The sequence below is a fragment of the Oncorhynchus mykiss genome, chromosome 12 (genome assembly GCF_013265735.2).
Source record: "Oncorhynchus mykiss isolate Arlee chromosome 12, USDA_OmykA_1.1, whole genome shotgun sequence".
NCBI classification, from domain to species: Eukaryota; Metazoa; Chordata; class Actinopteri; order Salmoniformes; family Salmonidae; genus Oncorhynchus; species Oncorhynchus mykiss.
This window is the reverse complement of record NC_048576.1, coordinates 82717551-82740157: the sequence shown is the minus strand read 5'-3', so window position 1 is coordinate 82740157 and position 22607 is coordinate 82717551. Positions and strand designations below refer to the sequence as shown.

The 22607-nt window shown below is 43.6% G+C and overlaps 1 protein-coding gene across 1 annotated transcript in view; it reads left to right on the top strand.

Moving 5' to 3' along the window:
• Positions 1-22607, top strand: part of LOC110538653 (tumor necrosis factor receptor superfamily member 16-like) — a 47743-nt gene that overhangs the window by 16553 nt on the left and 8583 nt on the right. Inside the window, exons 3-4 of the mRNA XM_021625607.2 lie at positions 2096-2458; positions 21373-21610. Coding sequence (XP_021481282.2) covers positions 2096-2458; positions 21373-21610 — 601 coding nt within the window. The remainder of the gene's footprint in view (positions 1-2095; positions 2459-21372; positions 21611-22607) is intronic.

Sequence of the window (22607 nt, the reverse complement as noted above, 5' to 3'; positions counted from 1 at the left end):
ATACATTATTGTCCTTTACAGCCAGATACAGCATAAATTACTGTCCTTTACAGCCAGATACAGCATACATTATTGTCCTTTACAGCCAGATACAGCATAAATTATTGTCCTTTACAGCCAGACACAGCATAAATTACTGCCCTTTACAGCCAGATACAGCATAAATTATTGTCCTTTACAGCCAGATACAGCATAAATGATTGTCATTTACAGCCAGATACAGCATAAATGATTGTCCTTTACAGCCAGATACAGCATAAATTATTGTCCTTTACAGCCAGATACAGCATAAATTACTGTCCTTTACAGCCAGATACAGCATAAATGATTGTCCTTTACAGCCAGATACAGCATAAATGATTGTCCTTTACAGCCAGATACAGCATAAATGATTGTCCTTTACAGCCAGATACAGCATAAATTATTGTCCTTTACAGCCAGATACAGCATAAATGATTGTCCTTTACAGCCAGATACAGCATAAATTATTGTCCTTTACAGCCAGATACAGCATAAATTATTGTCCTTTACAGCCAGATACAGCATAAATTACTGTCCTTTACAGCCAGATACAGCATACATTATTGTCCTTTACAGCCAGATACAGCATAAATTATTGTCCTTTACAGCCAGCTACAGCATAAATGATTGTCATTTACAGCCAGATACAGCATAAATTATTGCCCTTTACAGCCAGACACAGCATAAATTATAAATTACTGCCCTTTACAGCCAGATACAGCATAAATGATTGTCTTTTACAGCCAGATACAGCATAAATTACTGTCCTTTACAGCCAGATACAGCATACATTACTGAAAAAGCTTGTGTAAAAGACTTGACAGTATGGGTATAGTCTACAGTATTGCTGTGCGATAGGAGCGCGACATCTCAGAGACCCAAGGCAGCAGATGCTGAAGAAACACAATAATCTATTGATAAACAAAACAATTAGTCTTTTGCAAAGAAGTGTGGGCTGTTGCATTTTAATGAAAACATTTTTGAATATACAATCAATAAAGTGTTTGGCACTCGGTATAGGCAGCATGTTACGTCTGTCGTTAGAAGGAGGTCAAGGTGCAGCGTGGTAGGCGTACATTTTACTTTATTTTCAAATGTCACCAAAAAACAACAAAATACAAACGAACGTAAATTTCTGCAGGCTCCACAGCAAATATGCAAAAACAAGATATCACAAACTAGTGTGGAAAACGGGCTGCCTAAGTATGATTCCCAATCAGAGACAGCGATAGACAGCTGCCTCTGATTGGGAACCATACCCGGCCAAAAAAAAACTAGAAAACTAGAATGCCCACCGAAATCACACCCTGACTTAACCAAATAGAGACATAAAAAGGCTCTCTGAGGTCAGGGCGTGAAACAGCATGCATGTTTAGTTTGAAAAAGTCACTTTTAAAAGACTAAAACATTCTGCCCACACCTCTACAGAAATGTGATCAAATTGGCCATTGCTCTTTCTTTTAGAAACTGCCGTCCCATTGTCTAATTCCAATAGTTCCACATCATACAAAAAATAAAGTGTGTTGAAGGGTGTTATAGTCAGGTGAATGGAGGGCGTTTTCCTGGCAAGTCTTATTTACAATGGGAAACATGCGTATGGCGTGCGCTACGTTTATACATCTCAATATTGTTAGACATGTGTATTATTTTCAGAAATAGCTTGAAGCATACTTTAAAATGATGAAGAGTGGCCAAGCATCAAATAATCAGTGATCATTTGTGCCAAACCCAGCTTGATTAACTTTGAATACAGGCCATCTCATCGTCTGTTCAGAGCAGTAGAGAGCTATATCATTACAGTACAGTCGGTACAGTCCACACAGAGATCAATCTAGTAATGAGCGCGGCGGGCTTCAGACTCCTTCCTTAACAAGAGCACCTTTCATGTCTCAGAACACTAATCATCCAAAGCCCACTGGATCACTGTGTCCCCCCTCTCGATGAACACAGCAGCAGTAAACATGATTCATGTCATTAGACTGACTGTCTCTCTCTCCTCCCTCCATCCCCCTCTCCCCTCTGTCTCATCCTCCCCTCATTGTTCTCTATCCCCCTCTTATTTCTTCTCCTCCAGGTGAGACCTACTCAGAGACCTACAGCCACATAGACACCTGTATCCCCTGCACCATGTGTACAGGTCTGATGCGCATGCAGACGCCCTGCACTGACTCCAACAATGCCATCTGCGTGTGTGACTACAACTACTACCTGAATGAGGTGTCTGGGCGCTGTGAGCCCTGCACGGTGTGCCCGGCGGGCCAGGGCGTGTTGGCACACTGCGAGCACAACCACGACACGGTGTGTGAGGAGTGTATAGACGACACCTACTCTGACCGGGACAGCTCCCTGGACCCCTGCCTGCCCTGCACCATATGTGATGAGGGCATCGAGGTGGAGCTGAGCGCCTGCACCCCCGTCAGCGACTCCCTCTGCCATAGTAAGAGAACCAACGCACACTCACAGCAACATACACACACACAACCTGCAAGCTAGCCAGTAGCAGTAACGTCTGGGAACTTATGGTAATCTTTGCCCCTCCTGTCCTATCAGGGTCGTATAGTAAAGGCCTGTATGTCTCTATCACAATGTTTTCTTTCTCATGTGAATTTAGGAGGTCAACAGGGGTGACTTCCACATGTGTCTGTTCTACAGTCAGGGTCAGAGGGCCATGCAGGCCAAATTGTCAGAAGGCAGAAAAAACAGAACAGCGGTCACAGAGGTCAAGAAGTGGTGGAGTGTCAACACAGAGACAGTGCATAATCTCCAAACGCTCTAACTAGAGGCCAGGTATTCCCTCTGCGATAGATATGGAGCTCCCTGCTTTAGTAGCAGACTGGGTTAGGTTTATAGTAATGTGTTGGCTCCACAGGCTGGGTTAGGTTTATAGTAATGTGTTGGCTCCACAGACTGGGTTAGGTTTATAGTAATGTGTTGGCTCCACAGGCTGGGTTAGGTTTATAGTAATGTGTGGAACTTGCACACTTACTAGGATTAGTTACTTTTTGGATGGGGGACTTGGGTGAGGTTTGTGTGCTGGGCTTGGATGCTGCCTGGGCCAGAAATGCCATGTTGCAAATGCAAGTGGGTTATCCGTGGACACCTGCTGCACTGTGCTGGAGATGCTTTTCAGGCAGATGGGGCCATAAATCGCTCTTCTTTTAATGTTCTGTCATCTCTTGGCCGCGGCTGGAAGTTCTCAGTTAGTTGTGAAACAGACTGAGAAAAGATCCAAAGAGGAGGAAAGATCAGGAGAGGAGGAAACACTCTCTCACCCACACATAGGCTATGTCTAAAATGGCACTCTATTCCCAATATAGTGAATTGCTTTTAACCAGAGCCTGTAGCATGTCCTGGTCAAAAGTAGTACACTACATAGTGAGTAAAGTGTCATTTAGGAGGCAAACTGACAGCTGTTTCTGGGTTCTCAAAAGGGCAGAAACACCTGCTTCTGATCAACCAGGGACATCTCTGTTCAGAGAGAGGGAGATTAAAATGAGAGAAGAGAGAGAGAGAGATAGACAGACAGACAGAAAGAGATAGAAAGAGATTGAAAGAGAGAGAGAGAGAGACAGACAGAAAGAGATAGAAATATACCGAAAGAGAGAGAGACAGAGAGAGAGTAGAAGGTAGTGAGGACAAAAGAGGACACGTCCCAGCACCATAATCACATGAACCAGTCCAGAACCGTCCCAATTAATAATCACATGAACAAGTCCAGAACCTTCCCAATTCATAATCACATGAACCAGTCCAGAACCTTCCCAATTAATAATCACATGAACCAGTCCAGAACCTTCCCAATTCATAATCACATGAACCAGTCAAGAACCTTCCCAATTCAGTCACATGAACAAGTCCAGAACCTTCCCAATTCATAATCACATGAACCAGTCCAGAACCTTCCCAATTCATAATCACATGAACCAGTCCAGAACCTTCCCAATTAATAATCACATGAACCAGTCCAGAACCTTCCCAATTCATAATCACATGAACCAGTCAAGAACCTTCCCAATTCATAGTCACATGAACAAGTCCAGAACCTTCCCAATTCATAATCACATGAACCAGTCCAGAACCTTCCCCATTCATAGTCACATGAACAAGTCCAGAACCTTCCCAATTCATAATCACATGAACAAGTCCAGAACCTTCCCAATTCATAATCACATGAACCAGTCCAGAACCTTCACAATTCATAATCACATGAACCAGTCCAGAACCGTCCCAATTCATAATCACATGAACCAGTCAAGAACCTTCCCCATTCATAGTCACATGAACAAGTCCAGAACCTTCCCAATTCATAATCACATGAACCAGTCCAGAACCTTCCCAATTCATAGTCACATGAACAAGTCCAGAACCTTCCCAATTCATAATCACATGAACCAGTCCAGAACCTTCCCAATTCATAGTCACATGAACCAGTCCAGAACCTTTCCAATTCATAATCACATGAACAAGTCCAGAACCTTCCCAATTCATAGTCACATGAACCAGTCCAGAACCTTCCCAATTCATAGTCACATGAACCAGTCCAGAACCTTCCCAATTCAAAGTCACATGAACTAGTCCAGACATGAAATTGTAAGAAATTGTGTCCTCTCTTCCCTTCTCTGTTTTCCTCACTACCTTCTTCTCTCTCTCTATCTCAATTAAATTAAATTCAAGGGCTTTATTGGCATGGGAAACATATGTTAACATTGCTAAAGCAAGTGAAGTAGATAATAAACAAAAGTGAAATAAACAATAAAAATGTACAGTAAACATTACACTCACAGAAGTTCCAAAAGAATAAAGACATTTCAAATGTCATATTATGTCTATATACAGTGTTCCCTCTCTTTCTCACTGACTCTAAAAAATAAAGTAGTAAATATGAGAATTGGGAATATCACTTATATCACTCATAAGTTGTGTGAGAGTCAGAGAGTCATATGGACTGCAGAAATCCAGTCAAACCGCACCATGTGTGCCTCATACACTGAGTGAACATCTATGTCAGGCCTTCTATTATGAGTGATGTACAGTAGGGTACAATGCAGCCTTGTGCTGTACCATATAGAGGACCACCAGCAGTGGAGATAAAGACAGCACACAACCAGAGCGCCTCTCACCTCTGACCTCGGGGCTCTGTCTTCTTCTCTGTGACCCTGTGTTGTGTTCCGCTGGCCACGGACAGGACTAGGGACAGTGCTAGGGACAGTAGTGGCAGTATGGGGTGGCTCTGGGTGACCTTGCCCTGTGTGGTGTGTCAGGGGGACTCTGGCATGTGAAAGGAGCCACAGTCATACACCCATAAGGTCACACGGAAACATGTGGATGCCATCGAACCATTGCCATGACTGTTCTGTTCCCAAGACACACCGGTGGTCTATGAGGACAAATCTGGTGCTCACTCTCTGGTCACCCCCAAAACCAATTCCTCCTTTGGCCGCCTCTCCTTCCAGTTCTCTGCTGCCAATGACTGGAATGAACTACAAAAATCTCTGAAACTGGAAACATTTATCTCCCTCACTAGCTTTAAGCACCAGTTGTCAGAGCAGCTCACAGATTACTGCACCTGTACATAGCCCATCTATAATTTATTTTGCTCCTTTGCACCCCATTATTTCTATTTCTACACATTTCTGCACATTCTTCCACTGCAAATCTACCATTCCAGTGTTTTACTTTCTATATTGTATTTACTTCGCCACTATGGCCTTTTTTTTGCCTTTACCTCCCAACTCACCGCATTTGCTCACATTGTATATAGACTTATTTTTCTATTGTATTATTGAATGTATGATTGTTTTACTCCATGTGTAACTCTGTGTTGTGGTATGTGTCGAACTGCTTTACTTTATCTTGGACAGGTCGCAATTGTAAATGAGAACTTGTTCTCAACTTGCCTACCTGGTTATATAAAGGGGAAATAAATAAAAAATAAAAGTAGCAACAGTGCATGAGGACAACATCTACAAAACAAGCAGTGGTGACAAACATGTTGAGAACATTTACAGCATGCTGGTTTTACCAGCATTTCTCTGTTATTTCTAGATCAGTTAAATCTGCAGCAAAATGGGAGAAATGGTCTACAATGCTGGCCATGTCAATATTTAAAATGTTGACATTTCTGAAGTGATATTTGGTTGTAAAGGCTAGCATGAGGGACAAGAAGTAGCTAGCCACAATGACCCATGGCATATACAGTGAGGAAAAAAGTGATTTGAGCCCCTGCTGATTTGTACGTTTGCCCACTGACAAAGAAATTATCAGTCTATAATTTTAATGGTAGGTTTATTTGAACAGTGAGAGACAGAATAACAACAAAAAGATCCAGAAAAACATTTGTAAAAATGTTTATAAATTGATTTGCATTTTAATGAGGGTCAATAATCCAGAACGGTGGGGTAAGGTACAAAGCGGCAGGCAGTCTCAGGGTCAGGGCAGGCAGAACGGTCAACACCGGGAAGGACTAGAAAACAGGAGCAAGAAAACAGGCAGGAGCAGCGGAACAAATGCTGGTAGGTTTTATGAACAAAACGAACTAGCAACAGACAAACAGAGAACACAGGTATAAATACACAGGGGATAATGGGGAAGATGGGCGACACCTGGAGGGGGGTGGAGACCATCACAAAGACAGGTGAAACAGATCAGGGTGTGACACAAACAGGCTTTCACAGCATTCCATATCTGAAGACAGAAAACATTATAAAGATACAGGCTTCATTATACTTCAATTACACAGCACAGAATAATATGTTGCTATTATCTCGCTGTCCTCAAACTTTTCCCCTCTAGGTACTGGAACTGGACAATTTTTTCATAATGTCCTGGCACAAAATGACCTGCCCTGTCCAGTAGCCGACACTCTCCCTTTACTGACAGCTGGAGATTCAATTTCACATTCAACTCATTTGGAGACTGTGTTTTTAATTAACAATGATTATATCAAGATAGCTAGCTAATAGGACGTTTGCTAGCTGATGACATTTAATTCACTTAGCTTAACAGTGTGTAAAGTCAGCTAATTAGCAGTTCAATTGAGTTATGCCGGGTGTACGCTACACAATTTTAGCTGTACCTGAAATCTGATACAAAACCCCCATGCCGTTGCCTACTCAGGGCGCGCGGCCGACACCAATGCTCATTTAACGTGAACAGGTCAGAGACGCAATCTGAGGGCTACCGATCTCGTCTTCGAGCAGTCCCAGACATCCCGATATTTTCAAACATGTTGGATTTTATCGGAGCAAAATCTGCAATGTTCTTGTAGTGTGAAATGTGCAACAACAAACTTTCAGAACTGTGATCAGCAATAGCCAATGAGAGCTCGCCAGAGAAGAAGCCAGTGAGATGTTGACATTGTTTCGCATCACCCAGAATGTGTAGACTCTCCAGCAGGAACGATGACTACTACTAGTATGCGTTTATACTTGCCTTTAACCAAAACGTTAAATCGTTACAGCTCTGAAGTGCACAAGCAATGTTACAAGCAATGTGTGGCAAGAATGAATGTCTGACTGAAAACATTTATGAGGCTGCTTTGAGCCAAAGCTTGTTGTAGCTACGTTAAATGAAGTTACATAATTGTTGCGATGGAAAGTCTAGTTCATCAACTCTAAATAGCAAACCGCAGCGTGTGTAGATCTATAAAACAACATGAACCCACTCATACCAATATCAATAAGTAATTTGGGTCAATACATGTGTTGGTTTATCTGTCATCTGAGCAGATGATGCAACGTTTAAATGTCCACTTTCATTTCAATGTGTCGACTAGAGTGTGGGAAGATGGCGGAAGTGGATGCTGAGTTGGAATCAAGCAGCGCATCGAGCAAATTTGGTGAAGACGAATGTGCTGAATGGAGAACAGTAGTTGAAATTGTCTCAAATTGGAGTGGAGGATACGTGTGTGAATGATACTGAATTGCTTCTTGTTGGGATGCGTTTGTTGAGTAAGGATGCATATGTGGGAAACCCGTTTGAGGTGTCTAAAATGGCGTATTTTGATTCATTGTATTTGTGAAGAGCAGAGGAAGATTTCAGTGGGACTCAAACGAATCCGGACAACAGAAGTTTTATGTTTTGAACTTCAGAGTAGAGCACCCGTTAAAAGAGTCATCTCAGGGGCGACGACGAATGTTCAGGTTGAATACCTGAAGAGAATTCCTGGTGTGGTTGGTGCCCGGCGTCTGAACCGCTGGAGGAATGGAGAAATAGAAGAAAGTCTGTCGGTTCTGTTGGTTTTTGATAAAGAGCAAATACCTACGCATGTGAAGCTTGGTTATGTAGGAAGCTTTCGTACCCAAACCACTGCAGTGTAAGAATATTAAAGGATTTGGCCACGTTTCAAGTGTGTGCAGACGTTTCAAGTGTGTGCAGACGTTTCAAGTGTGTGCAGACGTTTCAAGTGTGTGCAGACGTTTCAAGTGTGTGCAGATGTTTCAAGTGTGTGCAGATGTTTCAAGTGTGTGCAGATGTTTCATGTGTGTGCAGACGTTTCAAGTGTGTGCAGATGTTTCAAGTGTGTGCAGACGTTTCAAGTGTGTGCAGATGTTTCAAGTGTGTGCAGACGTTTCAAGTGTGTGCAGATGTTTCAAGTGTGTGCAGACATTTAAAGTGTGTGCAGACGTTTCAAGCGTGTGCAGATGAACAGAATATTCTGAAGAATGTTGTGTAGAAAGATGGTGTTGCAATTGTGGTGGGAATCATGACCCTGAGTTCCTGAAGTGCCCTGTGAAGGTGAGGAAGATGGCAAAAGTTAGAGCTGTCAATCAAATCTCCTATGAGAGGCGATTAAAAGAATTGAGAAAACAAGTCCAATCAAATCAAATGTTATTGGTCACATACACATGGTTAGCAGATGTTAATGCAAGTGTAGTGAAACGCTTGTGCTTCTAGTTTCAACTATGCAGTAAAATCTAACAAGTAATTAACACATTCACAACAACTACCTTATACACACAAATACACACAAATGTAAAGTGATGAATAAGAATATGTACATGTAAATATATGGATGAGGGATGGCGTGTGGCATAGGCAAGTAGATGGTGTAGAATACAGTATATACATATGAGATGAGTAATGTAGGGTATGTAAACATTATTAAAGTGGCGTTATGGTGGACAGGCAGTGGCTCGGGTGGTTGTTGTCCTTGATGATCTTTTTAGCCTTCCTGTGACATCGGGTGCTGTAGGTGTCCTGGAGGGCAGGTAGTTTGCCCCCGGGGATGCGTTGTGCAGACCGCACTACCCTCTGGAGAGCCTTGCGGTTGAGGGCGGTGCAATTGCCGTACTAGTCGGTGATACAGCCCGACAGGATGCTCGATTGTGCATCTGTAAAAGTTTGTGAGTGTTTTAGATGACAAGCCAAATTTCTTTAGGCCACTGTCTGTGTGGTGGAAAGTTTTAAGCTCCTCGGCGTACACATCCCAGACTAACTGAAATGGTCCACCCCATTTCAGTTAGTCTGGGATGTGTACGCCGAGGAGCTTAAAACTTTCCACCTTCTCCACTGCGGTCCCAACAATGTGGATAGGGTGGTGCTCCCTCTGGTGTTTCCTGAAGTCCACGATCATCTCCTTTGATTTTATGACGTTGAGTGAGAGGTTATTTTCCTGAAACCACACTCCGAGGGCCCTCACCTCCTCCCTGTAGGCTGTCATATTGTTGTTGGTAATCAGGCCTACTACTGTAGTGTCGTCTGCAAACTTGATGATTGAGTTGGAAGCGTGCATGGCCACGCAGTCGTGAGTGAGCAGGGATTACAGGAGAGGGCTGAGAACACACCCTTGTGGGGCCCAAGTGTTGAGGATCAGCGGGGTGGAGATGTTGTTTGCTACCTTGACCACCTGGGGGCGCCCCGTCAGAAAGTCCAGGACCCAGTTGCACAGGGCGGGGTCGAGACCCAGGGTCTCGAACTTGATGACGAGTTTGAAGGTTACTATGGTGTTAAATGCTGAGCTGTAGTTAATGAACAGCATTCTTACATAGGTATTCCTCTTGTCCAGATGGGATAGGGCAGTGTGCAGTGTGATGGCGATTTGCATTGTCAGTGGACCTATTTGGGGGGGGTCTAGGGTATCAGGTAAGGTGGAGGGACACCTACACCACCCGATGTCACAGGAAGGCCATAAAGATCATCAAGGACATCAACCACCCGAGCCACTGCCTGTTCACCCCGCTATCATCCAGAAGGCGAGGTCAGTACAGGTGCATCAAAGCTGGGACCGAGAGACTGAAAAACAGCTTCTATCTCAAGGCCATCAGACTGTTAAACAGCCACCACTAACATTGAGTGGCTGCTGCCAACACACTGACACTGACTCAACTCCAGCCACTTTAATAATGGGAATTGATGGGAAATGATGTAAATATATCACTAGCCACTTTAAACAATGCTACCTTATATAATGTTACTTACCCTACATTATTCATCTCATATGCATACGTATATACTGTACTCTATATCATCGACTGTATCCTTATGTAATACATGTATCACTAGCCACTTTAAACTATGCCACTTTGTTTACATACTCATCTCATTTGTACATACTGTACTCGATACCATCTACTGTATCTTGCCTATGCTGCTCTGTACCATCACTCATTCATATATCCTTATGTACATATTCTTTATCCCCTTACACTGTGTACAAGACAGTAGTTTTGGAATTGTTAGTTAGATTACTTGTTGGTTATTACTGCATTGTCGGAACTAGAAGCACAAGCATTTCGCTACACTCGCATTAACATCTGCTAACCATGTGTATGTGACAAATAAAATTTGATTTGATTTGATTTGATATAATACTTAACTAGTCTCTCAAAGCACTTCATGATGACAGAAGTGAGTGCTACGGGGCAATAGTCATTTGGTTCAGTTACCTTAGCTTTCTTGGGTACAGGAACAATTGTGGCCATCTTGAATTATGTGGGGACAACAGACTGGGATAGGGATTGGTTGAATATGTCCGTAAACACACCAGCCAGCTGGTCTGCACATGCTCTGAGGACGCAGCTAGGGATGCTGTCTGGGCCGGCAGCCTTGCGAGGGTTAACACGTTTAAATGTTTTACTCACGTTGGCCACGGAGAAGGAGAGCCCACAGGATTCGGTAGCGGGCCGTGTCAGTGGAACTGTATTGTCCTCAAAGCGAGCAAAGAAGTTGTTTAGTTTGTCTGGGAGCAAGACATCCTGGTCTGCGACGGGGCTGGTTTTCTTTTTGTAATCCATGATTGACTGTAGACCCTACCACGTACGTCTCGTGTTTGAGCCGTTGAATTGCGACTCTACTTTGTCTCTCTACTGACGCTTTGCTTGTTTGATTACCTTGAGGAGGGAATAACTGCACTGTTTGTATTCGGTCGTGTTTCCGGTCACCTTGCCATGATTAAAAGCGGTGCTTCGCTCTTTCAGTTTCGTGCGAATGCTGCCATCAATCCACGGTTTTTGATTAGGGAAGGTTTTAATGGTCAGAGAGGGAATGACATCTCCGATGCACTTGTTAATAAACTCGCTCACCGAGTCAGCGTATACGTCAATGTTATTGTCTGAGGCTATCCGGGACATATCCCAGTCCACGTGATCGAAGCAATCTTGAAGCGTGGAATCCGATTGGTCAGACCAGAATTGTATTGACCTGAGCAGCATAATGGAAGATATGGTACTGGATACACCACAGCCTGTAGTAAATGTTTTCTGCCAGACAAAAGATACCCTGTGTGTTAAAAGGGTGGAATTTGTTGCATTCTTTTCCACAGTTATGAGGTATACAGCACAAGTCTCAAAGAAGTCTAGGAAACTGGACAAACTGACTTAAGGATTTTACATCTGAAGACTTTCAAGGGGTACTGGCGCCGGAAGACCTACCCTTCCAGGTTCCCCTTGAGCCTGTGTAGGGATCAGATCTGTTTTATATTTTATCAAAAAAGTTTTGATTTATTTTATTTTATTTATTTTTGGGTAGTTTGTTCAGTTTTTTGGGGAATCCTGTTTCCCTCCAGCATAGTAGGTGGCGGGATGCACATTCAATTGTGTGATCACCAATATACCATAGAACGTGCAATCGACAATCCTCACGACCAAGTGAGGAATCTTGTAGTGTGTGACCCCTGTCTGTGCCACATGGTTTAGTGTGTGAGCCCTGTCTGTGCCACATGGTTTAGTGTGTGAGCCCTGTCTGTGCCTCATGGTTTAGTGTGTGAGCCCTGTCTGTGCCACATGGTTTAGTGTGTGAGCCCTGTCTGTGCCACATGGTTTAGTGTGTGAGCCCGGTCTGTGCCACATGGTTTAGTGTGACCCCTGTCTGTGCCACATGGTTTAGTGTGTGAGCCCTGTCTGTGCCACATGGTTTAGTGTGTGAGCCCTGTCTGTGCCACATGGTTTAGTGTGTGAGCCCTGTCTGTGCCACATGGTTTAGTGTGTGAGCCCTGTCTGTGCCACATGGTTTAGTGTGTGAGCCCTGTCTGTGCCACATGGTTTAGTGTGTGAGCCCTGTCTGTGCCACATGGTTTAGTGTGTGAGCCCTGTCTGTGCCACATGGTTTAGTGTGTGACCCCTGTCTGTGCCACATGGTTTAGTGTGTGAGCCCTGTCTGTGCCACATGGTTTAGTGTGTGAGCCCTGTCTGTGCCACATGGTTTAGTGTGTGAGCCCTGTCTGTGCCACATGGTTTAGTGTGTGACCCCTGTCTGTGCCACATGGTTTAGTGTGTGAGCCCTGTCTGTGCCACATGGTTTAGTGTGGCACCACTACGTTGGCAAGACAACAAAATACTACAGGAAAGACGGTGGTTTCGTGTGAGAGGCTCGGCCATGTTAGGATTTTGAAAGTCATGTAGTGCACACCTGGCATACCCTACAAGTGGCCTACGGTAGTCAGCTAGCTAGCTAATAATACATTGTTTTTGTATTTACTTTCTAGGTGCTCCCACTGCCTCAGTTTTTTGGGTCCTTACAAAAACAAATATAATGGGCAATCTTCACGATATTTGCAGTGGTAACAAAGTGCAGCAAGCAGCCATGTCGATGAATGGAGACAGGGAAAAAAGTCTGTCACTAGAGTGGTATAATCCACTTTCAATTTCAATGAAAATAAATTGCAGACTGTCGGCCACCTTTTATAACTTGAAACTAGCATAGGCCACAACTACTGGAGGGATATCAGTCACGCACATAACACACAGCACCCCTTCTACGGGAGTGTGGGGGAGGGTTCTTGAAATGTAACATCCAATCAAAATCTTGCCTCTGGGAGCCAGTGGACCATTCAAACCGTTTTTGCAATAAAAAATTATCCAGATTTCGGCGGTTAACGCTTGATCTGATTGAATCTAGGCCTAACTCAGTCAATGTGTGTGATACTAGATTTCAATCTTGCTGACACAGTGTGTGTGTGTGTGTGTGTGTGTGTGTGTGCTTGTGTGTGCGCTTGTGTGTGTGTGTGCACGTGTCTGTATGTGTTTAAGTAGCTGCGGCAGGCATTTTCACATACTCCCTTCATATCCAGCTGTTTCCAAGTGGCAATCACTCACAATGAGAGAATGATTAGAGAGGGGGGGGGGGGGTGCATCAGATGTGCTGTGCTGTTCTGTGTGGACTGGAGGGTCGATAAGAGTGCTGGGGTTTCTCCTGCTCACACTCAGGTTTCGCTGGGTGACCTTTATGAGCACCGAACACTCTGCAGCAGAACCCACACAGACTTAGACACTCTCTCTCTCAGCTCACATCTCTCTCTCTCTCTCTCAGCTCACATCTCTCTCTCAGCTCACATCTCTCTCAGCTCACATCTCTCTCTCTCTCTCTCTCTCATCCTCTCTCAGCTCACATCTCTCTCTCTCATCCTCTCAGCTCACATCTTTCTCTCAGCCCACATCTCTCTCTCTCTCTCTCTCAGCTCACATCTCGCTCTCTCATCCTCTCTCAGCTCACATCTCTTTATCTCTCTCTTTCTCAGCTCACATCTCTCCCTCTCTCATCCTCTCTCAGCTCACATCTCTCACTCTCTCCTTCCCTCTCTGTTCATCTCTTCATCTCTCAGCTCAGCGGTCTCTCTCCTCCACCATGCGGTTAGTTGTGTGTGTTGGTGAGTGTGCAGACTGTGTGTGTGACAGGGTTATTGCACAATTCCTTAAACACTAAAGTTGAGCTTTTCATGACTCAGTTTATCACCTACAGACCCTTCTTAGATAAAGTATTATTATTATCTCTTCCCCACTCTCTCTTTCTCAGCCTCTCTTCTCCTCCCCTCTCTCCTTCCTCCCTTTCTCCCCGAGCAGCCTTGAGTGGTTAGGCCGAGGGAAAAGAGGGGGAAAAGGAATGAGGGGAGGAGTGGGTCATTCAGTGCTTCACTACTGCAGTGTAATTACTCCTGCTAATCAGAGCACTTTACAGCAGTGCTTCTGTTCCTCTTCTCCTCCATCCTCTCACCTCCTCTCTCCCCCTCCTCTCTCCCCCACTCTCCCCCTCGCTCCCATACACTCTCCTAACACTGTCCCTTTCTGACTCTCTACCCCCACTCTCCCTATTAACTCTCACTCTCTATGGAAAGCAGAACGCCAACTTGAATCATTTCATCCGGAGAGAGAAGTGTCTGTGTGCGTGTGTGTGTGTGTGCGTGTGTGGTGTTTACAAGAGGCCTAGGCAGATAGAGATAGGCCATCATGAGACAGTGGGAGAGTGTTCTCTGATAGATAAAGAGGTCATTGTGCGTGTGGTGTGTTTGATAACTGTCCTCCACCCCAACTTGACTGCAAGGAACCAAGGAGGGAACACAGTGCCTTGACTTTTTCCATGTTTTGTTTTGTTACAGACTGAATTTAACATGTATTCAATTGAGATGTTGTGTCACTGGCCTACACACAATACCCTATAATGTCAAAGTGTAATTATGTTTCTATACTTTTTGTTGTTGTTGGACAAATTAATTAAAAATGAAAAGCTGAAATGTATTTGAGTCAATACGTAGTCAACCCCTTTGTTATGGGAAGCCTACAAATATGCTTAACAAGTCCCATAATAAGTTGCATGGACTCACTCTGTTCGCAATAATAGTGTTTAAGATGATTTTTGAATGACTACCTCATCTCTGTACCCCACACATCCAATTATCTGTAATGTCCCTCAGTTGAGCAGTCAATTTCAAATACAGATTCAACCACAAGACCAGGGAGGTTTTCCAATGCCTCACAAAGAAGGGCACCTATTGGAAGATGGGTTAAATATCCCATTGAATATCCCTTTGAGCATGGGGAAGTTATTAACTACACTTTGGATGGTGTATTAATACACCCAATCGCTACAAAGATACAGACATCCTTCCTAACTCAGTTACAAGGGATCTCAGAGGCCAATGGTGACTTTAAAACAGTTAAAGAGTTTAATGGCAGTTATAGGAGGAAACTGAGGATCGATCAACAACATTGTAGTTACTTCACAATACTAACCTATTTGAGTGAAAAGAAGGAAGCCTGTACATAATGCAAATATTCCTAAACATGCATCCTGTTTGCAACAAGGCACTAAAGTAATACTGCAAAAAATGTGGCAAAGAAATTAACTTTTTTTCCTTAACATAAAGTGTTATATTTGTGGCAAATCAATACATCACCTGTACCACTCTCCATATTTTCAAGTATAGTGGTGGCTGCATCATGTTATGGGTATGCTTGTAATCATTAAGGACTGGGGAGTTTTTCAGGATAAAAAATATATGGAATGGACGAAGCACAGGCAAAATCCTAGAGGAAACTTCAGTCTGCTTTCCACCAGACATTTGGAGATGAATTTGCCTTTCAGCAGGACAATAAACTAAAACACAAGGCCACATTTACACTAAAGTTGCTTACCAAGAAGACAATAAATGTTCCTGAGTGGCCTAGTTACAGTTTTGACTTAAATCTACTTGAAGATTGCTGCCAAGGGTGCTTCTACAAAGTGTTGACTAAGGGGTGTGAATACTTATGTAAGTGAGATATTTCTGTATTTCATGTCCTAATACATTTGCAAAAACAATTAAAAAACGTGTTCACTTTGTCATATTTGTGTGTAGATGGGTGAGGAAAACATCTACTTAATCCATTTTGAATTCAGGCTGTAACAACAAAATGTGGAGTAAGTCAAGGGGTATGAATACTCTCTGAAGGCACTGTACAGGGTTAACTTTACAATACAAAACCTAAAATGCCAAATAAAATACAATTGAATAGCATTTCTCTATCATCCTCCACTCCCCCTAATAAACAGTTATTCACCAGCCTGGGCTCATAAAAGCTCAGGGAAGTTTTATTTGTTTCAGAGACGTTTAAAATCCATTGAAGCTGAAATAAAACAGTTAAACCACGGCTGCCTTTGGGTAACACGCTTAGCCGACCGAGACAGGCACTGGAGCCGCAGGTTTATTTCCCGGTTAACTGCCTTACTTTCTAGATCAGCACAGGGCTGATGCATACATGCAGGTAAGCATGAGATATGAGAGAAAAACAGAGAGAAATAGAATAGGGAGAAAGAGAGAGAAAGAAGGCAAGGGTTTCAGAGGAATATAGAAAGAAAGAGAGGAAAAAGAGATACAGAAGGTTTGTGTTGGTGACAGTGAGTGTTGAGTCACTCTGACTCACTGTGATCACCCCAGATTGCCATCCGTAGGGTACCGGATGAAATGGACACGGCTATCAGAACTCACACACACCGTCTCCAAAGGTGTGAATAAATGGTGTGTGTGTGTGTCTGTGGTCATTGTAGAATTATATGGCTGATGCAGTCGCTGCATGCACTGTATGACTCACACAGTGGAAAAAGTGGAAAGAGGGGAATTTGAAGTGATTGTGGAAATCTCATCTTTGGGATCCTCTTGTTTTATCACCATAATGCCAAACCGACTGTAACTGATTGGTGAATAGAGATGGAAGGAGAAGCGCACTTCCTGAAAGTTCAAGCATGTTCTGTTACACCTGCACTGGGACTGACAGACTGGAAACGTGACTACCATTCCTACTGGCAACATCACTTGTGACCTGACCTTGGCCTAAAATAATTCCCTGCAATCGATACCATGCCTTTAAATAGGTTGAGTTTTATTTTTGTGTCTTGGTGTGACGTGGCTGTGAGCAGGGAGTGTCCAGTGTGGAACGGTATTCTCTACAGTTTCAGTAAACCTACGGACAAAGGAATGTCCTGTCATCGCCAAGGAAACAGCCAGGAGATATCCAAGTCTTAACAAGCTGCAGAATTTAACAAATGTACCCTAAGACTCCCATCAGTGTCCCTGGGGAGCGTAAATAAATATGCATTCAATCAATGTGGAGAAAAAAACTGAAAAATAGCCTTGTCAGTAATAAAAAGAAGGGCTGAATTTTGACAGTTCGTTATTATTGTGATGGTCCACTGCTTAACTTTGTGTCAAACTGTCAAGAGACCACATCACTGACCAGGACTGCCATTTCATACTTCACTGTGTTCTTAAAGTTCCATTGCAGACATTTTTATCTCAATATCAAATCATTTCTGTGTAACGATTAAGTACTTTACAGTGATTGTTTTCAATTAAAATGGTCAAAAAGAAAGAAAAATAGCTTCTTAGCAAAGAGCAATTTCTCAAGTGGGGTGGGGAAAACTGAAAACTAGCTGTTATTGGCAGAGAGGTTTGGAACTCTTTCTTATTGGTCTATTAACTAATTGACAGCCTGGTGATGTCAATACTCCATCCCACCAAAACAGGCAGAAATTTCAGGCAGTATTTTCAAACAGTTCTTTCACTAAAATGGCATTATCATAATTTTCCCAATTTCACAGTGTTATACCAACCTCACTCATAGTGTGGAAATATCCACTCACCAGCCAGTTTATTAGGTACACCACCACGTTTCATAAAAATGGATCGCTCCTACAGACAGTGAGTCACTTGGCCATGGCTTGCTATCTAAAGCAGGCAGCCAGGCGTCGAGGCATTCAGTTCCTGTTCGATTGAATGTTAGAATGGGCATAACGAGTGACCTAAGTGACTTTGAGTCTGGTTTGATCGTCGCTGCCAGGCGCGCCGGATCCAGTATCTCAGAAACAGCTGGCCTCCTGGGCTTTTCACGAAGAGAATGGTGCAACAAACACAAAATCCAGTCAACGGCAGTCCTGTGGGCAACAACAACTTGTGGATAAGCAACGACGAAGGAGAATTACAAGAATCGGGCAAGCTAACAGGAGTACCACAAACAGACAAATAACGGTGCAGTATAACAGTGTGCAGAACGACATCTTGGGAACGCACAACTCGTCGGTCCTTGTCACGGATGGACTATTGCAGAAAACCACCAAACTGGGTTCCTCTCCTATCAGTTAAAAACAAGAAGAAGCGGCTCCAGTGGGCACACGATCACCAACACTGGACAATTGAGGAGTAGAAAAATGTTCCCTGGTCCAACAAATCCCGGTTCTTGTTGCGTTATGCTGATGGCAGAGTCAGGATTTGACATAAGCAGCATGAGTCCATGGACCCATCCTGCCTGGTGTCAACAGACCAACATCCCTGTGGAATGTTTCTGACTTTTAGGTCTGACCCGGTGTTTATAAAACACAGGAAAATCATATTATTTGAGGGCTGAGGAAGCCTGCATGGGGTTCTGTTCTGTTGGGGATTACTCCTTCATAATCACACCACCACAGAGAGAGAGACAAGGCCCATCTCCACCATCCACCACACTCCCCTCGGGGTGTGGATACTGGCAGACATTCTGTAACTACATCTAATGCTTGAAGCATAACAGTTTTATTACACAACACACACAGTAGGAGTGCGTGACACAGCAGATAACAGGGTAACCACTACAAAGAACATGACTGAGTTGTCCTGTGCTGCATGTACGTTGCCAAGGGAAGCAGAAGCAAGAAGGCCTCTGGGCAGCCATGGTGAATGGTGCTGCTGGCACACTGGAAAATAGCAGTTGTTCATTAATGCAATTTACAGAGAAACAGAAAGAGAGAGAGGAAATGGGACAATTTATAAAAATGTCTCCTCTTTAGTGAGTTAAGCCTGATGAAAACCAGACCCCTCCAGTAGCACAGAGAGAGAGAGAGAGAGAGAGAGAGAGAGAGAGAGAGAGAGAGAGAGAGAGAGAGATCCTACTGCTGCCCTCCCAGGCCTGGCCTGCAGCACCAGAGGTTAAGCTGAACACACTGACCCTCTAAAGCCCCTGACTTTGTACTGCGGGTACTCCACATGGTGTGTGTCATGTTATGTACAAAGATCACAGTCATGCCCCCATATAGAGAAGAACTTGGAGTGCGTCCCTAATGGCACCCTATTCCCTATATAATATGCACTACTTTTGACCAGAGCCCTCTGAGTTCTGGTCAAAAGTAATGCACTATGTAGGAAATAGGGTGCCCTTTGGGATGCGGCCCTGGTGAGAGAGTCATGATGTGCTGCTGGGCTTGGGTTATTATGTGGGTGAGTGACAGTTTGCCTCCCATCTCCTCCTCCTCTAGAAGCATTCCCCCTTTTTCTCCAGGTAGCATCTTAGCCGGAGCCCATCTGCCTATAAGAACTAGAGGTCGACCGATTCTGATTTTTCAACGCCGATACCGATTATTGGAGGACCAAAAAAGCCGCTACCGATTAATCGGCCGATTTGTATTTATTTATTTGTAATAATGACAATTACAACAATACTGAATGAACACTTATTTTAACTTAATATAATACATCAATAAAATAAATGTAGCCTCAAATAAATAATGACACATGTTCAATTTGGTTTAAATAATGCAAAAACAAAGTGTTGGAGAAGAAAGTAAAAGTGCAATATGTGCCATGAGAGAAAGCTAACGTTTAAGTTCCTTGCTCAGAACATGAGAACATATGAAAGCTGGTGGTTCCTTTTAACACGAGTCTTCAATATTCCCAGGTAAGACGTTTTATGTTGTAGTTATTATAGGAATTATAGGACAATTTCTCTCTATACCATTTGTATTTCATTAACCTTTCACTATTGGATGTTCTTATAGGCACTTTAGTATTGCCAGTGTAACAGTATAGCTTCCGTCCCTCTCCTCGCTCCTACCTGGGCTCGAACCAGGAACACAACGACAACAGCCACCCTCGAAGCAGCATTACCCATCGCTCCACAAAAGCCGCAGCCCTGGCAGAGCAAAGGGGACAACTACTCCAAGTCTCAGAGAGAGTGACGTTTGAAACGCTATTAGCGCGCACCCCGCTAACTAGCTAGCCATTTCACATTGGTTACACCAGCCTAATCTCGGGAGTTGATAGGCTTGAAGTCATAAACAGCTGCTGGCAAACTCAGGAAAATACTGTTTGAATGAACGCTTACGCGGCTGCTGCTGCCTACCATCGCTCAGTCAGACTGCTCTATCAAATCATGGACTTAGTTATAACATGATAACACACAGAAATACGAGCCTTAGGTCATTAATATGGCCAAATCCGGAAACTATTATCTCGAAAACAAAACGTTTATTCTTTCAGTGAAATAGGGAACCGTTACGTATTTTATCTAACGGGTGGCATCCATAAGTCTAAATATTCCTGTTACATTGCACAACCTTCAATGTTATTATATAAAATTCTGGCAAATTAGGTGGCCCAAACTGTTGCATATACACTGACTCTGCATGCAATGAACACAAGAGAACTAGAGAACTAGAACTAGTGGACTAGTTAACTGTAAGGTTGCAAGATTGTGTCCCCCGAGCTGACAAGGTGAAAATCTGTCGTTCTGCCCCTGAACGAGGCAGTTAACCCACCGTTCCTAGGCCATCATTGAAAATAAGAATGTGTTCTTAACTGACTTGCCTAGTTAAATAAAGATTAAATAAAGGTGTTAGAAAAAATCTGTGTCCGGACAAATCTGTGTCCAAAAATACAGATTTCCGATTGTTATGAAAACTTGAAATCGGCCATTCCGATTAATAAGAACAAGCATTCAAATGTGTGCACTGTCACTCAAAAATCTGCTTAGGGACATTGTCGTGACTAAACCCAGGCTCAGAACTACTTGAAGAAGGATGTTTACAGTTATAGTTTATGAAATGTTATTTTTACATTATGGGGAAACGTATCTTTTTGGTTTGTTTTTATTTCCCTGGTCCCCATTGTAAATTCCCTTTTTGATATACCGGTGTGCTAACTACAGTACCATGTGCTGGTTCCAAGGAGACTTGATGTAGGTTGCTTAGCCAATGATAATGTATTCCTAAACTGGCTATTATTACTGCTGGTTCAGTGTGTGATTTTTAAAAAATAAAACATTCTTACTGTAAAATAATGACCTCATGAAAATGACCTCTTCCTGTCTTATATAATAGCATTCTCTCCTTTTTCCTCTCTTCCTTCACTCTCCTTAGATCCTCTCCTCCCGTCCTACACGTCTCCCACCACTCCCCTGGACCGGTCTTCCCCCTCTTTCACAGACATCTTCCCACCAGACAGCTCCAGCAGCCCCTCCCCGGGGGGAGAGAGCACCACGGCCCAGCCCAGCCCTCACTTCATCAGACCGGGCTTCAACGAGAACCTCATCCCCATCTACTGCTCCATCCTGGCTGCTGTGGTGGTGGGGCTGGTGGCCTACATCGTCTTCAAAAGGTGAGGGGCCATGGAGTGGGAGCATAGACAAAGCAGGGAGATAGAAGCAGCTATCACACAGATAGAAGCAGCTATCACACAGGTAGAAGCAGCTATCACACAGGTAGAAGCAGCTATCACACAGGTAGAGGCAGCTATCACACAGGTAGAAGCAGCTATCACACAGATAGAAGCAGCTATCACACAGATAGAAGCAGCTATCACACAGATAGGACCAGAGACAAACAGGGAGGATGATACATATATGCAGACAGTGGGCTCAAGCTGGAGGAGGGAGAGAGAGTGAACTAGGACAGAGAGGTTGACTTGTCAGGGAAGGGGAATGACAGGCAGGATGGTGTTTGAGTGATGTAGCCCATGGCTAAAGAAAGGCAGGGAGCCAGATAGAGAGTGACTGTATGGTGAAATATTCATGCCTGTTGTGGAATGGCAAGATATTGACCCAGTTACACCACATGATTACACACTCACACGCACGCACACACACACACATGCACGCACGCATGCACACACACACACGCACACACAATAATGCATTTCAAAGGTCACACACTCAAAATAAAAAGATTGACAGAGGTGAGTGACATATTTAACATTAGAAATGACGCACACAGACGCACGCACACATACACACACACAAGCATTTGCACACAACACATACACGCCAATTCAGACACACCATGTACCAAGTAAACAAGCTCATCATCCAATCCAGTATCGATTGTAAAGTGCAGTCCAGTTGAAATCCGAGTGGCTACTTCGTCAACACAAACAGTTACGGGGCTACTTTAATATCTGTCTCCTTCCACTGTATAAACAGGTCCAACACGGTCTGTTAAAAGGCCTTGATTGACTGATTGATTAGATTGGATCATTACGACTAGGAGGCTGTTCCAGCCAGAGACAACATTACAGTAAAAATGACTGAGGATAAAACCACTATGAAGCCAGAAGGCTTGTTTCCCTGCTGGTCCTTCATGTTTACTGGAAGACTTTC